General features: G+C 42.6%; 1 protein-coding gene across 2 annotated transcripts in view; it reads left to right on the top strand.

Moving 5' to 3' along the window:
* ERBB4 (erb-b2 receptor tyrosine kinase 4) overlaps nucleotides 1-23,480 on the top strand; it is a 1,370,666-nt gene that overhangs the window by 971,732 nt on the left and 375,454 nt on the right. For both annotated transcript variants that reach the window (XM_077448341.1, XM_077448342.1), the window contains exons 13-15: nucleotides 2,164-2,296; nucleotides 13,142-13,235; nucleotides 16,336-16,490. In XM_077448341.1, the coding sequence (XP_077304467.1) occupies nucleotides 2,164-2,296; nucleotides 13,142-13,235; nucleotides 16,336-16,490 (382 nt within the window). The remainder of the gene's footprint in view (nucleotides 1-2,163; nucleotides 2,297-13,141; nucleotides 13,236-16,335; nucleotides 16,491-23,480) is intronic.

Here is a 23,480-nt window from a genome sequence, read left to right on the forward strand (position 1 = left end):
GGAGCAACTGTCTATTTGCCTTTAGTAAAAGCACAGTGGTGTAGTGGTTAGCACTCTCACCTAGCAGTAATGAAGTGTCACTGGTTCAAACCACAACACTACCTGCCTGGAGTTTGTATGTTCTCCCTGTGCCTGCATGGGTTTCCTCTAGGTACTCCAGTTTCCTCTCACAACCCAAAGACATAGGTAGGTTAATTGATTTCTGTCCAAAATTGGCCCTAGTATAGGAATGGGGACCTTGAATTGTGGGCTCCTAGAGAGCAGGGACTGATGTGAGTGTGCAATGTACAGGGTTAGGGATAATTGTAGACACACTGGATGGACTGGTGTCTTTATTCAACCTTACTAACTATGTAACTCCAATGTCTCCACCACAGTATACCATGGAGTCTATTTTTAAAAATAATTTGCTGGACGAATGTCATGAGCCCAACTATTTTTCCTATGATTGTCAGCTCCATTTAGTGGCCAATGTGCGACATTTTACTGGCTGAGATATTTCAGGAAAAATGCTTCATTACAGCCACTAGGTGGAACTGACAATCATAGAAAATTGACATATTAAAACATCCAGGCTAGGCCTAACTAGTCTCACAAATACACCTCCCATCTCCAACAGCTATGCTCACTAACCTGTGCAAAAAAAGCAATGTATACTTACTTTCAGCCTGCTCCAGTCCAATCATGTGATCTGGCACCCCTGTGTCACTCAGAAGTGGCTGCAGGGGAGAGGATGTAGCATTGACAATGGTGGGGCATAGGAGCCTATGCCTGATGTCACCGCTCTAGGTTTTACTAGTTCTTGTCGAGCAGCTGCTGTGATGGCTAAAAATAAGTATATAGATCTTTCTTCCACAATTTCATCAGCATAGGTTTTAGGAGGAGGGAGGAGATATTTTTAAACATTAATTAGGTTTAGCCTGGATTTCTACTTTAGGCAAAACATGGTCAGAATTTGTGACAGCTGGACGAATGCTCGTGACATTCGTCCAGTGGATCGTCCAAAAGTCAACCTACAAACTTTTAATATAAATTCAGCTATCTACTCACACTAGTACAATTTCAATTATAATGCAGGAATAAAACATCTAATAACAGTGGTTAGGCTTAGGCCGCGTACACACGCGGGGACTGTTCGCCCAACTTTGTCCGCTGAACAGTGTTTCGGCGGACAGTCCGCTCGTGTGTGGGCTTTCAGCGGACAGTTTCAGCGAACAGTCCGCTGAACAAGGTTTTTCGGAAATTCCGAAAAACTGTCCGCTGAAACTTTGTTTCAGCGAACAGTCCCCTCGTGTGTAGGCTTGTTCGTCAAACTAAGTTCCGCGCATGCTCAGAAAGGATTTACACACCGAAAGTTATAATGCAGTGTATAGGACGTCGTATTTTTCGTCCCGTCGTACGTGCCGTTCACGTCATCGCGCACGGTTTCAGCAAACTGTTCGTTCGTCGTGTGTGGCCATGTCCGTCCATGCTAATTTTGAGCGGACTGTTTGCCGAAACTGTTTGACGGACAAAGTTGGGCGAACAGTCCCCGCGTGTGTACGCGGCCTTACTCTTTAACTTCAAGCCTATATTTTCTTTAACAGCAAAATGTCTTTTTCTACATAGTGTATTTAAATCTAGCCTTTCATCTGTATTATACTGCTAACTTCATAGCATCCTGCGGGAAAACACAGCAGTATATAGACCAACTTTTTAACTTGCAACCTATATTTTCTTTAACAGCAAATAATCGTAATAATAATAATCGTAATACATATTATATATTTGATGCTAACCCTTTATATTATATATGCTTGTACTTTAAGTGAATAGTACATTATCTTCATTAGTTAAGCCTGCATCCAATATTTATTTTTTAAGTATGTGGTTTAAAAGCGCGTGGGACTTAATGGCCAAGACACGGCTTACTTCATGGCATCTTGGGAGTAAACAAAGCATGTAGGGTGGCATGTAGAATCTTCCAGTTCATTAGGCTAATTAATCTCTAGAGTCTAATTGGTGTATTTTCTCATACACTTCTAGGTTTAATTTACAGTGAAATGGTTGTTGTTGTTACAGTCTCAAGACTCAAGATGCATCCTAATAACCCTTCTCACATACGAATCCATGGTTTTCTAACCAGTAATCTAGCAAAGGATGATTCTTTTGTTTTTGTTTTAGCTGCCGAAGGAATGGTGTGTCATCCTCTTTGTTCTGCTGTTGGTTGTTGGGGACCTGGGTCAGATCAGTGCCTGTCCTGCAAATATTTCAGTCGTGGCAAATCATGTGTTAGATCCTGCAACCTTCGCTCTGGGTAAGTAATGCTAAAACCAAAGAAAGCTATGAGCATAAATTAAGATGACTATGTAATAAAACACCTGCATAGAGTACTTATGCCCCATACACACGGCCGGAAATTCTGACAGCAAAAAGTCTGATCGGATTATGTTTTTGGAAAAACCGATCGGACTTTTTCTGTCGGAATTTCCGACGGAAAAAGTTTGAGAGCTAGATTTAAAATTTTCTGACAACAAAATCCGATCAGACTTTTTCTGAGTGTGTGTAGAGAATTCCGATGCACAAAGTGCCATGCATGCTCATAATAAAATTGGAGACAAAACCTATTGGCTACTGGCTTCTACGTAGTCCCGTCCTACGTTATGAACGTCACCTCATTCCATGCGCTCCAGGCTTGGAATGTACTCATGCCATGAGAAAATTCCAAGCCTGTGCCTCTACAGCCTACAGCCTGTGCCTCTACAGCTAAAGAGTATAAAGGTTGGAGGGACTCAACTATGAGGTTTTACCATTCCAAAACTGCTACTGTGAATGAGCAATTTAAGTGACCACATGAAACAGGTTCTTTGTTTGGGTTTACAATCAACCCTGTTAGGATTGCAAATTGACCCTCAAATATCTTAGGTTTAGACCATAGTTGTTCAGCCATTGCACGTGGCCCACAGCATCCTCTGGCTTTAAAAGTTAGGGCATTGTTATTTATACTCAAGTACAATTAGCACTGCCATATTAATTTTTTGTAACTGTTGTACCCGCACCTATAAGTGAGGTCACGCAAGGAGTTAAGATTTTAAATGTCAGCTTTTAACCCCTTTGGTAGAAGAAATCTTCCCTTGGCAGCTAATTCTGTGGGTATGCTTTTATTATTCATTATTAATTCTCCTCCCCAGCCTGTAGCACTGTGAACTTTAAGAAAACACCATCAATTCCTGTTTGTTCCTCCCACTCTATAGTAATAAACTGTCTTACAGAGTAATGAAATCTCCTTTCCTGAGAGATCATCTATTTTAATTACAGCAAATCATCGGCATTTCCTCCATTCTCCTCCCTTCTTTCTTCACCATCATCCTTGTCACCTTATCTCTTTTCCCATGTTGTCCCGACTGAATCTGCTCAGTGCCGCCAGTTTAGGTTTTCCATTCTCATCTCCTCTGTACTCCTCTCATTGTGATGCAGATGTGATTCATGTACAATTTCCACCTGGCGGTACACTGATATCATCTTTATTTGATGCGGTGCTTAAAAAATACAAGTACTGGTCTTCTGTGGATGATTCAGGTGTTTGCAGAGTTTACATTTTGGTTGAAGTGCATAAGGAAATATTTGTGATATTTGTTTTCTGTTACAGTGGTAAAAAAAAAGAATTGCATGGGGCAATGCATCAGCATTACATAAGAGGTGTTTATTAGCCACTTCCCAGAGAGCAAGGATAACTTGCCACACATTTGTGGCAGTGTTGAATTGTGGGTTTGGTTAATGTGCTGTACATTTTACCTGGCAAGTTGTACACCAGCAGAGCACTTGAAGCTTCTAGTTGACAGTGGCAAGTCTCTAGCAAGAGCAAAGTTGCAGTGATGAGTCTACAGCAAGAGCTCTGCAAGTCACAGTGGCCCCGGTGGTGTGAGGACTATTGCACAACATAACTGAACCAGAACTTGCAGCAGACTTGCAGAATGTTTGCAAAGAAAGTTGATATGGAGTCATGAAATGTGGACTGCAATTGTGCAACAAACTTGTGAACCCTGGCAAGTCTGGCATTAGCTTAGCAGGTCCTTTTCAAACATGCAGCTCAATTGCTTGCTATGTAGGTTGTAGACCAGTGGTTCTCAACTTGGGGGTCGAGTGATGATTTGCCAGGGGTCATCGAATCCTGGGCTGTTCCTGAAGCCTGAACCTCTCGCCCAGCCTTTTTGTTGTCTGCCCAGCTGGGCTGTTCCTGAAGCCCGCGTATACCCACTCAGCCTCTTCGCAGCTGCCCATTCAGTTCACAGCATGGCTGGGAGGCTAGGTCAGCTGACTGGTGAGGAATGGGAAGTAGGAGGGGCTGGAGGAGACCCTATCTTCTGATTTTGGCATAGATGTCACTGCTACGAGACCACAAAGTCTGAGACACAGTGAAGCCGGACACAGTGAGTAACACTACCTGTGATTATACTTGCCATAAAAAGTCCTCACTACAGTTCTCAGATTAGCAGATGACCTTAATCAGGAGCACCTAAGTTGGCTGATCAGAACTCCCTGCCAGCATTGCCACTCATTTCAACTCCTCGCCAGCATTGCCACTCATTTCAACTCCTCGCCAGCACTGCCACTCATCCCAACTCCCCGCCAGCACTGCCACTCATCCCAACTTCCCGCTAGCACTGCCACTCATCCCATTCTCTCTACCAAGGAGCAACAGAAGGAATAAAAATAGAGAACACATTGAAGGGAGAAAAAAAGAGGGGGAGTAACAAAGAAAAGGGGAGAGAAAGAATAACAATTTACATGTAACACCTGTGGTGGTCTCGATACCCAGTAATTGGAAACAGATTGTGATAGATGAGATTGTAATAGATAACATTAAAAATGTTTATTAGAAAAATTAATAAAAATAATTTACAACAAAACAGACTATGGATTTCTGTAACATAATTGCATTTACAATAAGGTTTACAAAGGTTTACACCCCATCTAGTAGGAGGGGAAAATTGATGCAGATGCGGACAATATCCTCAACTAGTTTTGCGACTATGTCGCTTCTTCAGGAGGCGTCAAAGCATCTAAAAATAAGTAGATACAGTCTCATAGTTGCATGAATAGTAAAAAGTTTAATATAACATATAAACATATATATAATATAACATCATGGAATAGTAAAAAGTTTAATATAACATCATGGTAGCAGAGCTACCATAAACCTTAATTAATGGAGTTTATTAATAAAGAAAATAAACTCTTTTTCTTTATAAACTCCATTAATTAGGGTTTATGGTAGCTTTGCTACCATGATGTTATATTAAACGTTTTACTATTCATGTAACTATGAGACTACATCTACTTATTTTTAGATGCTTTGACACCTCCTGAAGAAGCGACGTAGTCGCAAAACTAGTTGAAAATGTTGTCCGCATATGCATGAATTTTCCCCTCCTACTAGATGGGGTTTAAACCTTTGTAAACCTTATTGTAAATGTAATTATGTTACAGCATTCCGTAGTCTGTTTTGTTGTAAATGAATTTTATGTATTTTTCTAATAAACATTTTTAATTTTTTCTATTACAATCTGTTTCCAATTACTGGGTCTCGAGATAGTCCTTCAACCACCACAGGTGTTACATGGCATTTTACATGGAGTAGTCCATGCTAACCCACCCCTACTTTACTTCTAAAATCTACTTGAGGCAGCATACTCTCTACAAGAATAGCAATTTAATGTTCACATATACACTGACCATAAAAAATGGCAGTGGGAGCTGCTAGATATTGACAGATGCCAAGTACATGTTTTCCAGTGTGCAAGTTCATTCATCCCCAAGTGCCAGATTGGGTTATAAAGTGAGTACCAATAAGCAAGTTGTAAAAATTAATCATTACCATATTTCAGTTATTTTCACTTCTGTTGCTCACCCAGGGTTGTTGCTAGGATTGCAAAATTGTAAATTGGAGTAAAGAAATAAGACGGCTCGCATTGTGTGCCACCCGGAATGGCAGAGAGGTCAAATTAGCCTAACAGTGGGAGGAACCTAAAGGGGCATGGTCAGGGCTGGATTGGGACAAAAATTTGGCCCTGGACTTCATCCAGCCCGGCCCACTTTAATTTAGCAAACACGCAAAAAACTGTATATAAACTGTACGCAATTGCGCAAAAAAGCCCCTAGAGAGCCCCCTTTACATCAGGGTTCCCAGAGAGCCCCTCCTTACATCTGGGTCCCCAGAGAGCCTCCCCTTACATCAGGGTCCCCATATAGCCTTCCCCTTACATCAGGGTCCCCAGAGAGCCCCTCTTACATCAGAGTCCCCAGAGATCATCCGCCTTACATCAGGGTCCCTAGAGAGCCAACCCCTTACATCCGAGTCCCCACAGAGCCCCTCCTTACATCCGTGTCCACAGAGAGCCTCTCTCTTACATCAGGGTCCCCAGAGAGCCTCCGACTTTTATCAGGGTCCCCAGAGAGCCTCTCTCTTACATCAGGGTCCCCAGAGAGCCCCTCCTTACATCAGGGTCACCAGTAAGAGGGCAGGTAGTGGGCCAGGACCCTGTGGTTGGGGGCTCCTGGACTGACTCTGGACTATGGGCCCCAGATTCGGGGCTATAGCCCCAAAAGTCCCCCTCCCCCAGCGATGTCACTGGCTGTCACTGAAACCAGCCCACTGAGCAAACGGCCCACCGGGAAACTCCCTATAGTCCCTATGGCCAGTACATGCCTGGGCATGGTTAATTACACCCTGAGGCCGCGTACACACGCGGGGACTGTTCGCCCAACTTTGTCCGCTGAACAGTGTTTCGGCGGACAGTCCGCTCGTGTGTGGGCTTCAGCGGACAGTTTCAGCGGACAGTCTGACGAACAAAGTTTTTCGGAAATTCCGTAAAACTGTCCGCTGAAACTTGGTTTGAGCGGACAGTCCGCCCGTGTGTAGGCTTGTTCGTCAAACTAAGTTCCGCGCATGCTCAGAAAGGATTTACACGGCGAAGGTTGCATTGCAGTGTATAGGACGTCATATTTCTAGTCCCGTCGTACGTGCCGTTCACGTCATCGCGCAAGTTTCAGCGGACTGTTCGTTCGTCGTGTGTGGCCAAGTCCGTCCATGCTAATTTTGAGCGGACTGTCCGCTCAAACTGTTTGACGAACAAAGTTGGGCGAACAGTCCCCGCGTGTGTACGCGGCCTGAGTCTGCACAGTGTATAAAAAGCACATGAATGCCAGTTAATTACAGCACCTACAAATCTCAGTGATTACTTAGCTACAAACAACTATTAAGACAATAAACACTTTCTTCAGGAGTGGTCAGAAATATATAAATTACTTAGTACAGTAGTCTGGAGTATGAAATGTACAACAGTGTATATAGTGCAGGGCTCAGGAGTGTGTAAGGTACAGAGTTCAGGGTTCAGTAGTATGCAATGAACAGAGTGCAGGGGTCAAGAGTGGATAATCCATTGAACGCAGGGGTCAGCAGTGTGTAAGGCACAGATCACAAGGGTCAGGAGCGCATGACACAGAATACAGGGATCAGGAGTGCATAGGGCACAGAGTACAGGGGCCAGGATTGAACAATTCACAGAATACATTGCATTTTGTGAATGCACAAGGGGGGAGGGCATGTGGATAAATAGCAATATTGCTTCTGTTGATTAGAGCTTCAGCTTTCATAGCCACAGCAAAAAATTAGGACAATTCTAGCTGTATAATCATACATTTATTAAATTGTGAATTTTATACTACAGTGCAGCAACCTAGTTTTACGCACCAAAATTGACAAAAACTCGACACTCAACACAGCCTCTCCAAATCCTCCCAGTAGAGTACTCAGTACAGACACACACACACAAACACAGACTTATCCCCTCAGTACACCTTCCTGAACATCAGAGTTGAGAAAGAGCTTAGTAGAGGCTTTCTTGACTCTATATGTTGTTGCAGTATCTGAGGTCTGAATAAGTCAGCGGTTGTAGTACAACTGGTACTGCAGCTTCCGAAACTTATTGAAAGAAAAGAAAACAACAATCAGGGGATCACAGCATCGGGACCCTGGGGCAAAGTGCCAGAAATGCAGGGTGCACACTCTTGGTGGCCAGCACTAGCAATGCCTTTGTGCTCTCCTTTCCTCCAAATTGGGACCACTTTTACAGTACCTTTCCTGTGACCCCAGATCATTTTAACCACACACTTTCTTGTACTAAATAAATGTTTTCTACATATAAATAAAATAAAACTCTGTTTGCATACCTGTGTTATATATAAAGCGGAACTTTACCCGTAACAACTTGATAACACATAATGTTCTTCAACAAGGAACATACATTCCACATTAATAATTATGCTACCAAAATAGTGTGTGCTGTAAATTGCCTTCAGAATTGCTCCCATTTGTTCTTGTTGGAGGTTGCCATTTTGCCGCAGCCAAGAGCCCTTGAACAGCAATAAATCATAAAGCGGAACTAAACCCATCAATTTAGCAGTTTAAAAAAAACAGTTAAATTGCTGGAATGCCTGGATTGCTAACTGTCACATTTGCTTGTGTCCTCAAGTAAACTGTCAAACCATCAAATGGCCGGTGTCATAACTGATCAAATGTGCAGCACCCATTGCAGCTGCAGATCAAACAGAAGTAGCTTCATCGGCTGTAAAGGATAGGAAGGTTTAATTCCGCTTTAATGCTGTCATCAAATTGGCCTCTACAAATTTGCCAGTGCCTAAAATGCCTAAAAATAGAAAGCAACTGACTACAGTATGTGCAGAGCAGGCTGAGACAGTGTATTACCGGATTTTAACCACTTGCCGACCGCCGCACGACGATATACGTCGACAGAATGGCACGGGCAGGCATATGGGCGTATATATAAGTCCCTGCCTGCCCGCGGGTGGGGGGCCCGATCGGGCCCCCCCCCGGTGCCTGCGGCGGTCGGCATTCCTTCGAGAGCGATCCGGGATGAGGGGGCGGCCATTCATTCATGGCCACCCCCTCGCGATCGCTCTCGACGAATGGAAATCCCCCGTGACATCACTTCCTCTCCTGTAATGTAAACACAGGAGAGGAAGTGATGTATTCTCTCCTCCGTGTCGGTATTTTTCGTTCCGACACGGAGGAGAGCGGATCGGTGAGTTGCACCAACACTCTACACACACAGTAGAACATGCCAGGCACACTCACACCCCCCCTTTACCCCCCGATCACCCCCCCAATTACCCCTGCCCCCCAGTCACAGTGACACCAATGTCATTTTTTTTTTTTTTTTTTGCATTGGTGTCATTTGTGACTGTAATAACTGTTAGGGCAGTTAGAGTTAGCCCCCTTTAGTTCTAATGTACCCCCCTAACCCCCCCAATAAAGGTTTAACCCCGTGATCACCCCCCGTCGCCAGTGTCACTAAGGCTGGGTTCACATTGCAGCGGTTTATGAGAACGAATGTGATTCGCACCGCACTGCAGTGCAAATCACATCCGATCTCTGTGCGATTCAAGTTCAGCCATTCGCCGCACCCGCCACACCCGCCGCACCCGCCGCAAATTCGCACGGGACCCTTTTTTTGGCCCGCAGCAGAATCGGATCGCATGGGTGTTCACACCATGCGATCCGAGTTTGCAGATCGCACTGCGATATGCAAACTGATCTGGGGGTGTCAGTAACATTTCACTGACACTCCCAGCAGTTCGCATAGGGCAGTGTGAACTGCCGCCGGGAGGCATGCGATGCGGGAACCCGCCGCGGATTCGCGGCGTTTCCGCATCGCTCCAGTGTGAACCCAGCCTAATAAGCGATCATTTTTCTGATCGCCGTATTAGTGTCACAGGTGACGCTAGTTAGGCAGGTAGGTATTTAGGTTCGCCGCAGCTTTTTATAGCGCCAGGGACCCCCATATACTACCGCATAAAGCCCCCTGATTGCCCCCTAGTTAACCCTTTCACCTGTGATCACCATATAACTGTTACAGGTGACGCTGGTTGGTTAGTTCTTTTTTTATAGTTTCAGGGCACCCGCCATTTATTACCTAATAAAGGTTTAACCCCCTGATCACCCGGCGGGTGTCATTTGTGACTAATAACTGTTAGGGCAGTTAGGGTTAGCCCCCTTTAGTTCTAAAGTACCCCCCTAACCCCCCCAATAAAGGTTTAACCCCGTGATCACCCCCCGTCGCCAGTGTCACTAAGGCTGGGTTCACATTGCAGCGGTTTGAGAACGGATGTGATTCGCACCGCACTGCAGTGCAAATCACATCCGATCTCTGTGCGATTCGAGTTCAGCCATTCGCCGCACCCGCCACACCCGCCGCAAATTCGCACGGGACCCTTTTTTTGGCCCGCAGCAGAATCGGATCGCATGGGTGTTCACACCATGCGATCCGAGTTTGCAGATCGCACTGCGATATGCGAACTGATCTGGGGGTGTCAGTAACATTTCACTGACACTCCCAGCAGTTCGCATAGGGCAGTGTGAACTGCCGCCGGGAGGCATGCGATGCGGGAACCCGCCGCGCATTCGTGGCGTTCCCGCATCGCTCCAGTGTGAACCCAGCCTAATAAGCGATCGTTTTTCTGATCGCTGTATTAGTGTCACAGGTGACGCTAGTTAGGCAGGTAGGTATTTAGGTTCGCCGCAGCTTTTTATAGCGCCAGGGACCCCCATATACTACCGCATAAAGCCCCCTGATTGCCCCCTAGTTAACCCTTTCACCAGTGATCACCATATAACTGTTACAGGTGACGCTGGTTGGTTAGTTATTTTTTTATAGTTTCAGGGCACCCGCCATTTATTACCTAGTCTCACTAGTGTACCCCTAAATTTAGGGGTGTCTACTTTCCAAAATGGGGTCATTTGGGGGGGGTTTGTGCCATCTTGGCATTTTATGGCCTTCAAAACTGTAACGCCCTTAGAAAGCCTGAAGGCGGTGCTTGGTTTTCGGGGCCCCGTACGCGGCTAGGCTCCCAAAAAGTCCCACATATGTGGTATCCCCGTACTCAGGAGAAGCAGCAGAATTTATTTTGGGGTGTCATTTCACATATGCCCATGGCATGCGTGAGCAATATATCATTTAGTGACAACTTTGTGAAAAAAAAAAAAAAAAAAAAAAGTTTGTAATTTTCCCGCAACTTGTGGCAAAATATAAAATATTCCATGGACTCAACATGCCTCTCAGCAAATAGCTTGGGGTGTCTACTTTCTAAAATGGGGTCATTTGTGGGGGTTTTGTGCCATCTTGGCATTTTATGGCCTTCAAAACTGTAATAGGTAGTGAGAAGTGAACTCAAAAATTTACGCCCTTAGAAAGCCTGAAGGCGGTGCTTGGTTTTCGGGGCCACGTACGCGGCTAGGCTCCCAAAAAGTCCCACATATGTGGTATCCCCGTACTCAGGAGAAGCAGCAGAATTTATTTTGGGGTGTCATTTCACATATGCCCATGGCATGTGTGAGCAATATATCATTTAGTGACAACTTTGTGAAAAAAAAAAAAAAAAAGTTTGTAATTTTCCCGCAACTTGTGGCAAAATATAAAATATTCCATGAACTCAACATGCCTCTCAGCAAATAGCTTGGGGTGTCTACTTTCTAAAATGGGGTCATTTGTGGGGGTTTTGTGCCATCTTGGCATTTTATGGCCTTCAAAACTGTAATAGGTAGTGAGAAGTGAACTCAAAAATTTACGCCCTTAGAAAGCCTGAAGGCGGTGCTTGGGTTTCGGGGCCCCGTACGCGGCTAGGCTCCCAAAAAGTCCCACATATGTGGTATCCCCGTACTCAGGAGAAGCAGCAGAATTTATTTTGGGGTGTCATTTCACATACGCCCATAGCATGTGTGAGCAATATATCATTTAGTGACAACTTTGTGTAAAAAAAAAAAAAAAAAAAAAATTTTTGTCATTATTCAATCGCTTGAGGCAAAAAAATAAAATATTCAATGGGCTCAACATGCCTCTTATCAATTTCCTTAGGGGGTCTACTTTCCAAAATGGGGTCATTTGGGGGGGTTTTGTACTGCCCTGCCATTTTAGCACCTCAAGAAATGAGATAGGCAGTCGTAAACTAAAAGCTGCGTAAATTCCAGAAAACGTACCTTAGTTTGTAGATGTGACAACTTTTGCGCAAACCAATAAATATACAATTATTGACTTTTTTTTTACCAAAGACATGTGGCTGAATACATTTTGGCCTAAATGTATGACTAAAATTGAGTTTATTGGATTTTTCTAATAACAAAAAGTAGAAAATATCATTTTTTTTCAAAATTTGCGGTCTTTTTACGTTTATATCGCAAAAAATAAAAATCGCAGAGGCAATCAAATACCATCAAAAGAAAGCTCTATTTGTGGGAAGAAAAGGACGCAAATTTTGTTTGGGTACAACATTGCATGACCGCGCAATTACCAGTTAAAGCAGCGCAGTGCCAAAGTGTAAAAAGACCTCTGGTCATTTACCAGCAAAATGGTCCGGTCTGAAAGTGGTTAAACAGTATGGACACTTATATCTGATGTTTTTCATAGCTATACTGTACCTGCAAAAGGGGCCAGCCTGAAGTGATCTAGCAGGACTTCATTTTAAAGTTCCACTTCAAACAAAATTCCAATTACATTTCTAAATTTCATTAAAACTTAAACTGATTATCCTGCATTTACTCACGCTTTAGTTTTTCACCCCCTATAGGCCTTATAAAAATGAAGGTTAAGGTGTGGTGTAAATGATTACAAGACTGTAGCTCATCCTTTACCTCCCCAGAAGGATGGCTCATTTTTAGAGTGGCTCTAATGGCAGAAGTTTTTTTTCTTTACTTTAATGCATTCTCTGCATTTAAGTAAAAACCTTCTGTATGCAGCTCCCCCCCCCCCCCCCATCCACAACCAGTGAGCATATTGTGGGGGACCAGGTCATGCTCTGTGTGTCCATAGACACACAGAGCGTGTTATGAAATGGGGGCGTTTGGCTGGAGGGAGGAGTCAGGAGTTCCAACAGGGTACCCAAGAAGAAGATAAGTATAACATGTTTGTTATTTAAGAAAAAAATTATGTTACCAGTCACGTAACAATGTAGATGAGTCCTGTAAAAATGTTTGATTTCTGTATAGAAAGTAAAGGACATATCACTCTCAATGTATTAAAGAGCAATAGCTTCAGTATATCCAATGGAATAATAAAAATCCAACAGTTATTCCTTATCTTGTCTGCAGGAATCTTCGGGAGTTTGCCAATGGTTCTGTCTGTCTCAACTGTGACAGCCAATGTGAGAAGATGGAAGGAGGTGTAGCTACCTGTTATGGACCGGTAAGGGAGTTTAAAAGGAATCTACTCATAAGAAAGTACTAAAACAGGGCTAGGCAAGTTCCATCATGCCTCTACCTATCATGATTATGGCTGTCAGAGTCTTGCAATACTATATAGGACCTGTGGTTCTGCAACAGCTGGAGGGCCAACGTTTGCCTACCCCTGCACTAATTCTTATTCAGGATGGATTCATTTGGTTCCAGATGCCTAGCATTGCTGCCTTGAATACTTCAGTTTTGGACTGATTCAGTATTTCACGAATATAGCCTTTATATATTTGCTCCCTATGTTCTGCAACTTGTTATACTCAAAATACAGGACTTCTTTCTATGAATTTTGCAATGAAGAATGGAATGAGACTAGAAAACGAATATCTAATGCAATACCCAGGGCAATTCAGGGAGAGCATAGGATGAAAAAAATACATATGCAGATGATACTTTTAGTGAAAACTTCATGTCAGGTGGATCAGTAGACCTGGTGATACAAGTTATATATATATATATAATTATTATTATTCAGGATTTATATAGCGCCAGCAATTTACGCAGCGCTTTACAATATAAAAGGGAGACAATACAGTTACAATACAATTAAATACAAGAGGATTAAGAGGGCCCTGCTCAGAAGAGCTTACAATCTAAAAGGGTGGGGCAGGTGGTACAGAAGGTTATAACTGTTGGGAATGAGTTGATGGAAGTGGTAGATTAGTTTGAGACATGATAGGCTTCCCTGAATAGATGAGTTTTCAGGGATCGCCTGAAGGTAGCAAGAGTAGGGGATAGCCGGACCGGTGGAGGTAGCGAGTTCCAGAGGATTGGAGAGGCTCTGGAGAAATCCTGGAGACGAGTGTGGGAGGAGGAGATGAGAGAGCTTGAGAGTAGGAGGTCTTGAGAAGAACGGAGGGGACGGTTTGGGTGATATTTGGAGACAAGATTGGTGATGTAGCTCGGGGCAGAGTTGTGAATGGCTTTGTATGTGGTGGTTAGTATTTTGAATTTAATTCACTGGGTGATTGGGAGCCAGTGTAGGGATTGGAGGAGAGGGTTGGCAGACACTGAGCGGTTGGTAAGGTGGATAAGTCTGGCAGCAGCATTCATGATAGACTGAAGGGGAGATAGCCTATGGAGAGGCAGGCCAATGAGAAGGGAGTTGCAATAGTCAAGGAGAGATATAACAAGGGAGTGAATGAGGATCTTGGTAGTTTCATTTGTTAAAAAGGGGCGAATTTTAGAGATGTTACGGAGGTGAAATCTACAAACTTTTGACAACGATTGGACTTGGGGCTGAAATGACAAGTCAGAGTCTAGGGTTACACCTAATACCCTGGCGTGAGGGGAGGGCCTGATGGTTGCATTGTTGATTTTGATGGAAAAGTCATGGAGGGGGGCATGTGCAGGGGGGATTATTAATAGCTCAGTTTTAGAGAGGTTTAGTTTAAGGAAATGGTGTGACATCCATGCTGATATGTCAGTTAGCAGGTTAGTAATGCAAGAGGAGACTGAAGGAGTGAGGTGAGGAGTAGACAGATAGATTTGGGTGTCATCGGCGTATAAGTGGTATTGGAAGCCATGGGCAGTTATCAGGTGACCAAGGGAGGAGGTATAAATAGAGAAGAGAAGGGGTCCAAGAACAGAGCCTTGGGGGACCCCCACAGAAAGGGGCAATGGAGAGGAGGATACAGAGTTGTAGGTGACACTGAAGGAGCGCTGTGATAGATAGGCAGAGAACCAGGAAAGCGCAGAATCTCGGAGGCCAAGGGAATGTAGTTTATTGAGGAGGAGCGGGTGGTCAACAGTATCAAAGGCAGCAGAGAGGTCAAGTAGTAGGAGTATGAAGTACTGGCTGTTGGTTTTAGCAGTTAGTAGATCGTTTTTGTTTTGACTGTTTCACTGTTTTGACCAAAGTATGACTTTAGTCTATTAAGCCTACCTATTGGTTGAACAGACCACCTATTGTTTGGATAGCAGGCAGGGGCAGGACAAAGCTTTTAGGCACATTTCAGACTTGCTTACAGTTTCTGCTGCCTATATTTCTAAATATGCTAAGTATTCTCACATGCAGTTTTTGTGTAAAGCAATGTCTGCCTATGCATAATTTTATGATATGCTACTGTTTGAATTGTTCAGGTTTATGTACGTTTCATTAATATTTGAATATTTTTGATTAAACTATTAACATTGTATGTTGCGTTCAATTACTTTTAAAATTCCCAGTTCCAGCTCTCTGTAATAGAAGATCATATATACTTATCTCTTGAAAAGGCTGCCATTGTCTACCTTTCCGGTGCTGCAGCTTTTGTTGAACTTCAGCATTCAAAGCTTTCAGAAGTGTTGGGTGCCTGTACCCCCTGCTGTGTGACTTGATTCCTTTCTTCAACCCATGTGTTACTACTGTACAGGACACAGCAGTTATGTAGAGTCAGAATATAACCACAACACACAGCAGGGGACATAGCCGTCTGAAACTCCCAGAAGTAAGTAGTAGAGACATATTGGGCCTTTAACGAAGCCATGGCCAGGTAAGGTCATGTGTTTCCATCCCAGAGGACATTAAATAAAACCATGACCTGGTGAAGTCATGTGTTCCATCCCTATTAAATTCAAAAGAAGGGGGCAAGGGGAAAGAGGGATATTGGGACTTTATATGAAGAATGTGGTAGCCAAAGAATAAATTGGTGAACGAAAAATGAAGTTTAATTGATTACATTTACAATAACATAAAATGCTGGTATCATTAATAACCAAGGTAATTGCAGAACAGGGTAATTGCAAAACAAGGTAATCCCCAAACATGATAGTAACATTGATGTCACAAAGTAGATTTACAGTAAACATCCAAGGTTCACATTCACATGAAACTCTCAGAGGTATTAAATGTGAAAGAGTCTTACAGGAACTGCAGTGCTGGAATGGAGGGTAGGTAGGATATACAGAATGTGCTGCTAGAGAGGTAATTTAATATCTAGTCTATTACAGGGAAATGACATTGGAAATTTTTTAAAGATCTCACATGGTGGCTTTAAAGTATACTGAACATGACAATAGCATATGTTAGTTTAATTTTTTTATGAGCCCTAACAGTTGTGTGACAATTTCAGGGGCCTGAGCACTGTGCAAAATGCTCTAATTTTAAAGATGGTCCCAACTGTGTGGAAAAATGTCCGGAAGGTCTTCAAGGAGCACACAGCTTCATCTTTAAATATGCTGATGAGGACAGAGAATGCCGCCCATGCCACCCAAACTGTACCGATGGGTAAGAGTTTACATTTTCCTGAACCAATACTAGATATACAGTATAACCAGCAAGCCCAACTCTAGCTAAACCTTTTCTCACAGGAAACACAGGATGCCCAACAGAGGTTCTATCCTTTTCCCCAATCAATTTCAAGCCGAGGGAAAAAAGTTTTGGTTGTAGCTGGGCCTTAGTACTTTCACAATTTAGATTTATTGTAGAACTGTAAAAGTATTCTAAAGGACTACAATCAACTCACTTGAGTAAGAAAGTGATGTTCACTGATGTTCAATGGACCAACAACTTTGCATGCTCGAATTTTGTTAATGTTGGGACAGAAGAAGCCAGTTTGAAGGACTGCACTTTCCTATACTGAAACTGCAAGAAAAGGGAATCTGATGTAAACAAACCTTGAGAGTGTTACTATTCAGTTGCTCCATCATGATGGAGCAACTTTAATGATATTTTTATGATATTTTAACTTTAATATATGTTAAATGTGTTTTTATATTTTCAGCTGTATTGGTATTTTTCAAAAAACTATCATGCATGTGTACACATTTATATAACAACATATTGACTTATTCTCTGTAAAAAAATGTTAACCATGAGCTAAATGCAGCGAGGTTAAGCCTACCCGCACGGAGGGCACGTTTTTAAGTCTGCTTCTAATATTGCATGGATAATCCTATTCCTCCAACAGGAGCTGAATGATAAAACTGTGTTAACCTCAGACAACAGTGTCTTACAAGAGTATTTCTTGTCCCTCTGCTCTCATTTACTGCCCCAGGACTATCTCTAGGAATGTAAGATCAGGTCCCGCAGGGGTTGAGCAATTTAAATAGGAATGTGCACCCACAGCAAAACTCTGGTGTAATGTTTAGCAATTACAGGAGAACTAATAAAACATTGCTTAGCCGGTTTCTCACCTCGTTGCTACAATTGGAGATAGAGGTCTCCCAAGCCCATCCGTGCCTTGCTTTGCATGATCTCAGCATTTTACTGGATGCAGCCATGTAATGTGTAGGGAAATCTAGAGATATTTTTACACTGTCCCTCTGGTGCTGACAGAAGTGTTTGGAAAATAATCCAGGTGTCGGAGCTACCACTCTGTTTATTTGCAGCCATGATGTATGTGTCATACATTTCAGAGCAAAGCTAAGCGGAGTTAAATCCTTCATTAATAGGAAAGGGAGGTAGCTAGACAAGAGATAGAAAGCAATTAAATGAAATTGTTCTGTGCTTATGCTTCCTCCAAAGTTTCCAGACGCTAGTCTTTGAGTTTTTCTTATAATGCAGTGTTTATGCAACATCCTTTGATGCCTTATATTCTTCAGGGTATTATCTGATAGCATCAAAATATGCCACTGTTTATCCTACATTTACAAGGCAGAAGCAGCTATTTGAGCGAATATTCATTCTACTGAAATTTGACTTTGGCTTTTGAGTTATCAATAGCAACCAATAAGACTCTTTCTATTCTAGTTCACGTTATTCTGGATATACAGTCATCAGTTTTTCCAGTTGACCATTTAATTTAATAAATCTCTGTTTTTTAGTACAGTGTAGAAAAGTTAGAACTTTATATTGCTTTTGCATGACTTCCTGCCCCTGTGATGTTGCCACCCCCAATTTCTTGTATGGCACTCTTCATGCACAGGAAGTGAAGGAAAATCTGCCAAGTACAGTCACAGACAGAAATAAAAACATAAAAGAATATTAAACTGTAAGAAAAGTCAAAACCTAACTAAGCTTAAATGGGAACTTCACCCTAACCCAAACCGCCTAGGCCTTCCTCTCTTTGGCCCCGTCACAGGTCCCAGAAGGCTGTGGGACCATTCACAATGTGCAGCAAGGCACAGTTGTAAGCCAGCTGTGACGCTGCAAAGAGTCACAGCAGGCTTGCCGGAGTAAACAAGGTGACACTGGGGACTAGAATGCAAGGGAAGAACTGACCTGGGTGAGGACAGTGCTGGATCCCTGGACAGGTAAGTGTCCTTTTATTAAAATTCAGCAGCTACAGTATTTGTAGCTGCTGACTTTAATTAATTTTTTCTATGGTAAGGATCATCTTTAAATCTATTCCCACCACAATTCAAAGCCTATTCTATCTACCCTGTAAAAGAAAAGAGGCCTATACTTACTTATTCTGAAGTTGCTTTGATCTGGTCATGTGATTACTCCAGCACCATCTCTAGTGAAGAGGAGAGATTGCTGACAACGACTAAAGAGCCTGGGCGATGACATCCCCAGGACCAATTTTAAGGCAAGGAAAAAGGGGCAGCTGCCGGGGCTCGTCATTGTTGTGGGGCCCAATGCAGCTACCTCAAACTTGTCAACTTTCCCAGGTTAAATGCCCATGTCCCTTGAAGTTCTAGTCATGTGCCGTGTCCCAATATCTCAGTGTGAAGTTCTGTTACTGCTCTGCCCTTTTGTCGTGTACAGATGACTCACCTGCAGACCCTGTGTTTACATATAAATAACCTGCATTGATATGTAAATAGAGGCAGCAATCCTATGTATATCATGCCCCCCTGAGGTCATAGGGATGAGCGCGATGTTCGAGCCGAACGTAATTTGTGTCGAACTGGTGAGGGGGAGGGGCCAACTGGTGATGTAAACGGTAACCACGCCCCCCACTGACACCACGAGTAAGCCATGGGGAAGTTACATCACAGGGTGGCTCCGTCCTCAGTTATATAAGAGCTGTCACAGCGAAGATGCATCAGATGATGGGAGCCTCCCATGGAGGCGGGTTGGTTGTGGCTTTTTTTTTTTCTTTTTTGGTCCGTCGGGCGGTGTGAACTTATTTCGTGGGACATTTTAATTTTTTTATTTTTTAATAAAGGACTTGTCCCAAGCTGTTTCTTGTTTTTTTTACCATTTTGACACTTTGTACCCCGTTAATAATTCAAACAGGGGAAGGCTGGGATCTGGGGGTCCCCTTGTTAAAGGGGGCTTCCAAATTCCTAAAAGCCGATATGGATTTTAGGGGGACCCCACGCAATTTATTTTTAAAATTTTGATTCGGGGTTCCCCTTATTATTCATACCAGACCCAAAGGGCCTAGTAATGGATGGGGGGGTGGGGAATCCCATGCTCTTTTTTCAATTATCTGTATCTATATTGCTGAGACCCGACAATTCATTACAGCTGTGATCAGTTTTAAATTACAATTTTTCCTTTAGAAATGTAATTTTGCTGTGGTACTGTTCTAAACACGGGAAAAATGTACCACTTTACAGTCATATTATAGACACCCCCCAGGCACGATATTTGAAGGAATATTTCATTTTTATTGTTTCACTTTAAGCAATAAAAAAAACACTGCTCCCAAAAAAAGGCCATTTAAAAAAAAAAGTGTGCATTGATACATGTCCCCTGTGGCAGGACCCAGGTCCCCAAACACTTTTTATGACAATAACTTGCATACGGGGGGCCCCCGACTTACGAACACCTGACCTACGAACATCTCCTACTTACGAACTGGGCGCTACGGGGAGCCTCTGCCATTTTGCGCGGACATCGGGCAGACATCGGCCGTTCTGCACATGTGCGGCCAGACGGAGAATCGGAAAATGATGGAAAACATTGGAAATGTCTGTAATTTGCCACGCATGCGCAGAACGGCATTCAATGGGACATCGCAAATGTCCGTAATTGTCGTTCTGCACATGCGAGGCCAACTTACGAACATTTCTCAATTACAAACAGGAGGCCAGTCCCTAATTGGTTTGTAACCCAGGGACCCCCTGTATAAGCCTTTACAATTAGCACTTTTGATTATTCATGTTTGTGTCCCATAGACTTTAACAGTGTTCATGTGTTCTGCCAAATTTTTTGCCTGTTCGCATGTATGGGCTGCAAACCGAACAGGAAGGTGTTCGGCTCGTCCCTGTTTATAATTACTTCTGCTGAATGCGGCCCTTTATATTGGTGGTTTGTGTAAATCCCCCCTTACATTGGTGGTCATTGGAAGTGGTGTGCAGGCAGTGAGGAGATAATGTGCTATAACCTTTAGCAACCAATCATGAGCAGTAATGATGTGCACTAACCTCTTGCAACCAATTATTGAGTGGTAAGAATATACAGTAACCTCTAGCAACCAATTAGTGAGTGGTAAGGATGTCCACTAAACTCTAGCAACCAATCATTGAGCAGTATTGATGTACAGTAATCTCTAGGAACCAATCAACAAGCATAAGTCATGTGCTGTAACCTCTAGCAAATAATCGGTGAGCCATAATGTGTGCTGTAACCTCTAGCAGCCAGTCAGTGAGTGATAATGATACACTGTAACCTTTGTCAACCAATCGCAATCACTGCCTGATCTCATTCAGTAAGTCAGTGAGTCTAGCTGCTATTTTGTCTCAGAGCAGACAGAGAGAGAAATTGCATAGGGGGGCCCAAGAAAATGTTTGCCCAGGGTCCAATCAATATTAAAGACGGCCCTGGACATCACCAATATGCTTACTATGAGGCATCTGTTGTCAGCTGTCTCTTCTCTGAAGCAAGGACTGGGACTTAATCATGTAACTGGACCAAAACGACTTCAGAATAGTTAAGTATACACCTCTTTCCTTTTACAGGGTATATAGAATAGGCTTAGAATGTGGGTCGGAGTAGATTTAAGCTTAGTTAGGTTTTGACTTGCCTTCCACTTTAAGTGTTTTCTAATCTATCCAAACTAAAAAAAGGCAGGACATAAGCTTTAATCAACTGGATGTCGAAAATGTTTCATCAATTTAAAGCCAGTGGGAAACTTGCCTGTGTTGATCCAATCTCTTTGAATTAAAAATGTTGATCAGAAACGGTTTGTCACTGTGAAGACAATAATTTTGTGCTTGGATCAATTAGTCTGTTCAACAGGGAATGATGCAAATAAAGTTTCTTTTGAGCTGAAATTGATCGATAATGATCATTTACTAATCAGTACCAATGCGTTTTTTCCAGCGGGATGCAGTCCAACTTGAAAAAATGATTTACTTTTATTGATAATAGGTATAATGCACAGTGCTGGCACTGAAGTCGTTTTCAACCCCAGCAGCAGGTTGTGGAAGCCATTGTTAACCATTCCTTTGCCTCTGCCATAACTGTCGGCATGAATTCGCAAAGGACCAAAGTTAAGAAATAAATCTGCTTTTTTTATGAGGAAATAAGCAAAAACTTAGATAAAAGAGTGGCTGTGGATATAGTATACATTTGACACAGTTCTCCACATATTGCTAATATGTAAAATGGATAGAAAACTGAAAGGATAGAAAACTGTCTCAAAGATCGTATTCAGAAAGTAGTGATTAATAATTCATACTCTGGATGGCCTAAGGTTATTAGTGGTATACCCCAAAGTTCAGCATTACTTTTTAACCTTATATATAGAAATGATATAGAGTTTGGGATTAAAAGTACCATTTCAGTGTTTGGAGATAACACCAAGCTATGTATGCAGTGGAATAACATCCTTGTCTCCAACTTACAAGCCAAACTCAATGCACTGCAGTCTGCTCATATAATTTGTAATAAAAACATATTTGCCATTCTGAAGCTTCCATCCATTGATACATAGAATGCATAATGATCCTGCGCAAACATTAATGTGAATAATGGAAATTAAACTAGAATGTATAAAAATTATGGGCAACACAGAATAAGTCACTAGTAGCAGTACTGAGTCAAGCTGATATCAAGCCACCAGGGGGCCATCCATCCCTGCAGTAAATATACTGGACGCCAGGTCACCTCCTCCGCAATGGCGTAACACTGTTTATCTGCAGTCTAAACAGTGTTTATCCTCAGATACTTTACTATTGATGATACTGATTTACTTGTAGTGCACTGGCTTTTATACTATTAGCACTGATAACATTATTAAGGCCTCATGCACACGGACGTTTTTACAGCCACTTTTTTGAGCTTTTTTTGCAGCTTAAAAACGGCTGTCCATGTTAGTCTATGGCTTCATGCCCACCTAGGCGTTTTTGAGCTGCAAATGGCATAGGCGTTTTTAAGCTGTAAAAAAAACCCAGGACCAGTGCGTTCCGTGGCGTGGAGCTAGAGCTGTAAAAACGCAAATCGCGGGAAAACGCGCACAAACGCGCAACATATTTTCTTTGTTTTCTGAGTGCTATAGCCAAGAGATGTGTTTCTTTAAAAACGCTACTTAACGCTAACGCTAAAAAACGCGCAAAAACGCCAATGCAAAACGCGGTAAAAATCACGTTTTTAACGCCGATTTTTTCCAGGCGTCGGAGCTAGCTTTGCAGCCAGTTTTTTAAAACGTCCGTGTGCATGAGCACTAAGAGTTATAAGGCCTTATTTATGTATTTATTATTTATCATTTATTTTTTCTTATATCTCTTATTATTTATTACATGTAGAACTTTCTCATTTACATTGTTTTGCTCCAACAGTACAAATATTCTTCAGAAATCTCCCTCCTCTAAGTCTGGCTGCATCCATTTTAACTTTGGACAGCTGAAGCTGTTGCCTGTTCCTGGATTTACAGACACACAGGCACACCTCCAGCTCTGCAGCCCTGCAGCTCTCCTTGGCCCTCTTATGACTCCCCCCCCCCTTCCTGACAAACTCTCACAAGAGTGAGAGAGAGCTGTGCATGATGTCATAACCTAGGCTATTGACCAGACATTTACTGTCAACAAAAAAAAAACTTTTTACTATCCAAATTTAAAACAACAAGGGCAGAAGATTTAATAGATGGAAAGATCAAAAGAATACTGAAGATCTGATTAAAATTGGGCAAATATGTGGCAGATGAGGTTTCATTTTGATAAATGGAAAGTTATGCACTTGCATTTTTGATTCTGTACAAATAATTAGTAAGACCTCATCTAGAATATGCAGTTTTGGGCACCAATGCACAAAAAAATATTATTAGGGAAAAAGGGTGGGTGCAGAGAGGGGCAGACAAACTATTAAGAGATATGGAGGAGCTTAGCTATTAGGAAATATTAGTTTATCTGCATTTATTCTCACTTGAGAAGAGGCAATTAA

This window comes from Lithobates pipiens, unplaced genomic scaffold (genome assembly GCF_037356315.1).
Source record: "Lithobates pipiens isolate NorthernLeopardFrog02 unplaced genomic scaffold, aLitPip1_a1.2 Scaffold_22, whole genome shotgun sequence".
NCBI lineage: Eukaryota > Metazoa > Chordata > Amphibia > Anura > Ranidae > Lithobates > Lithobates pipiens.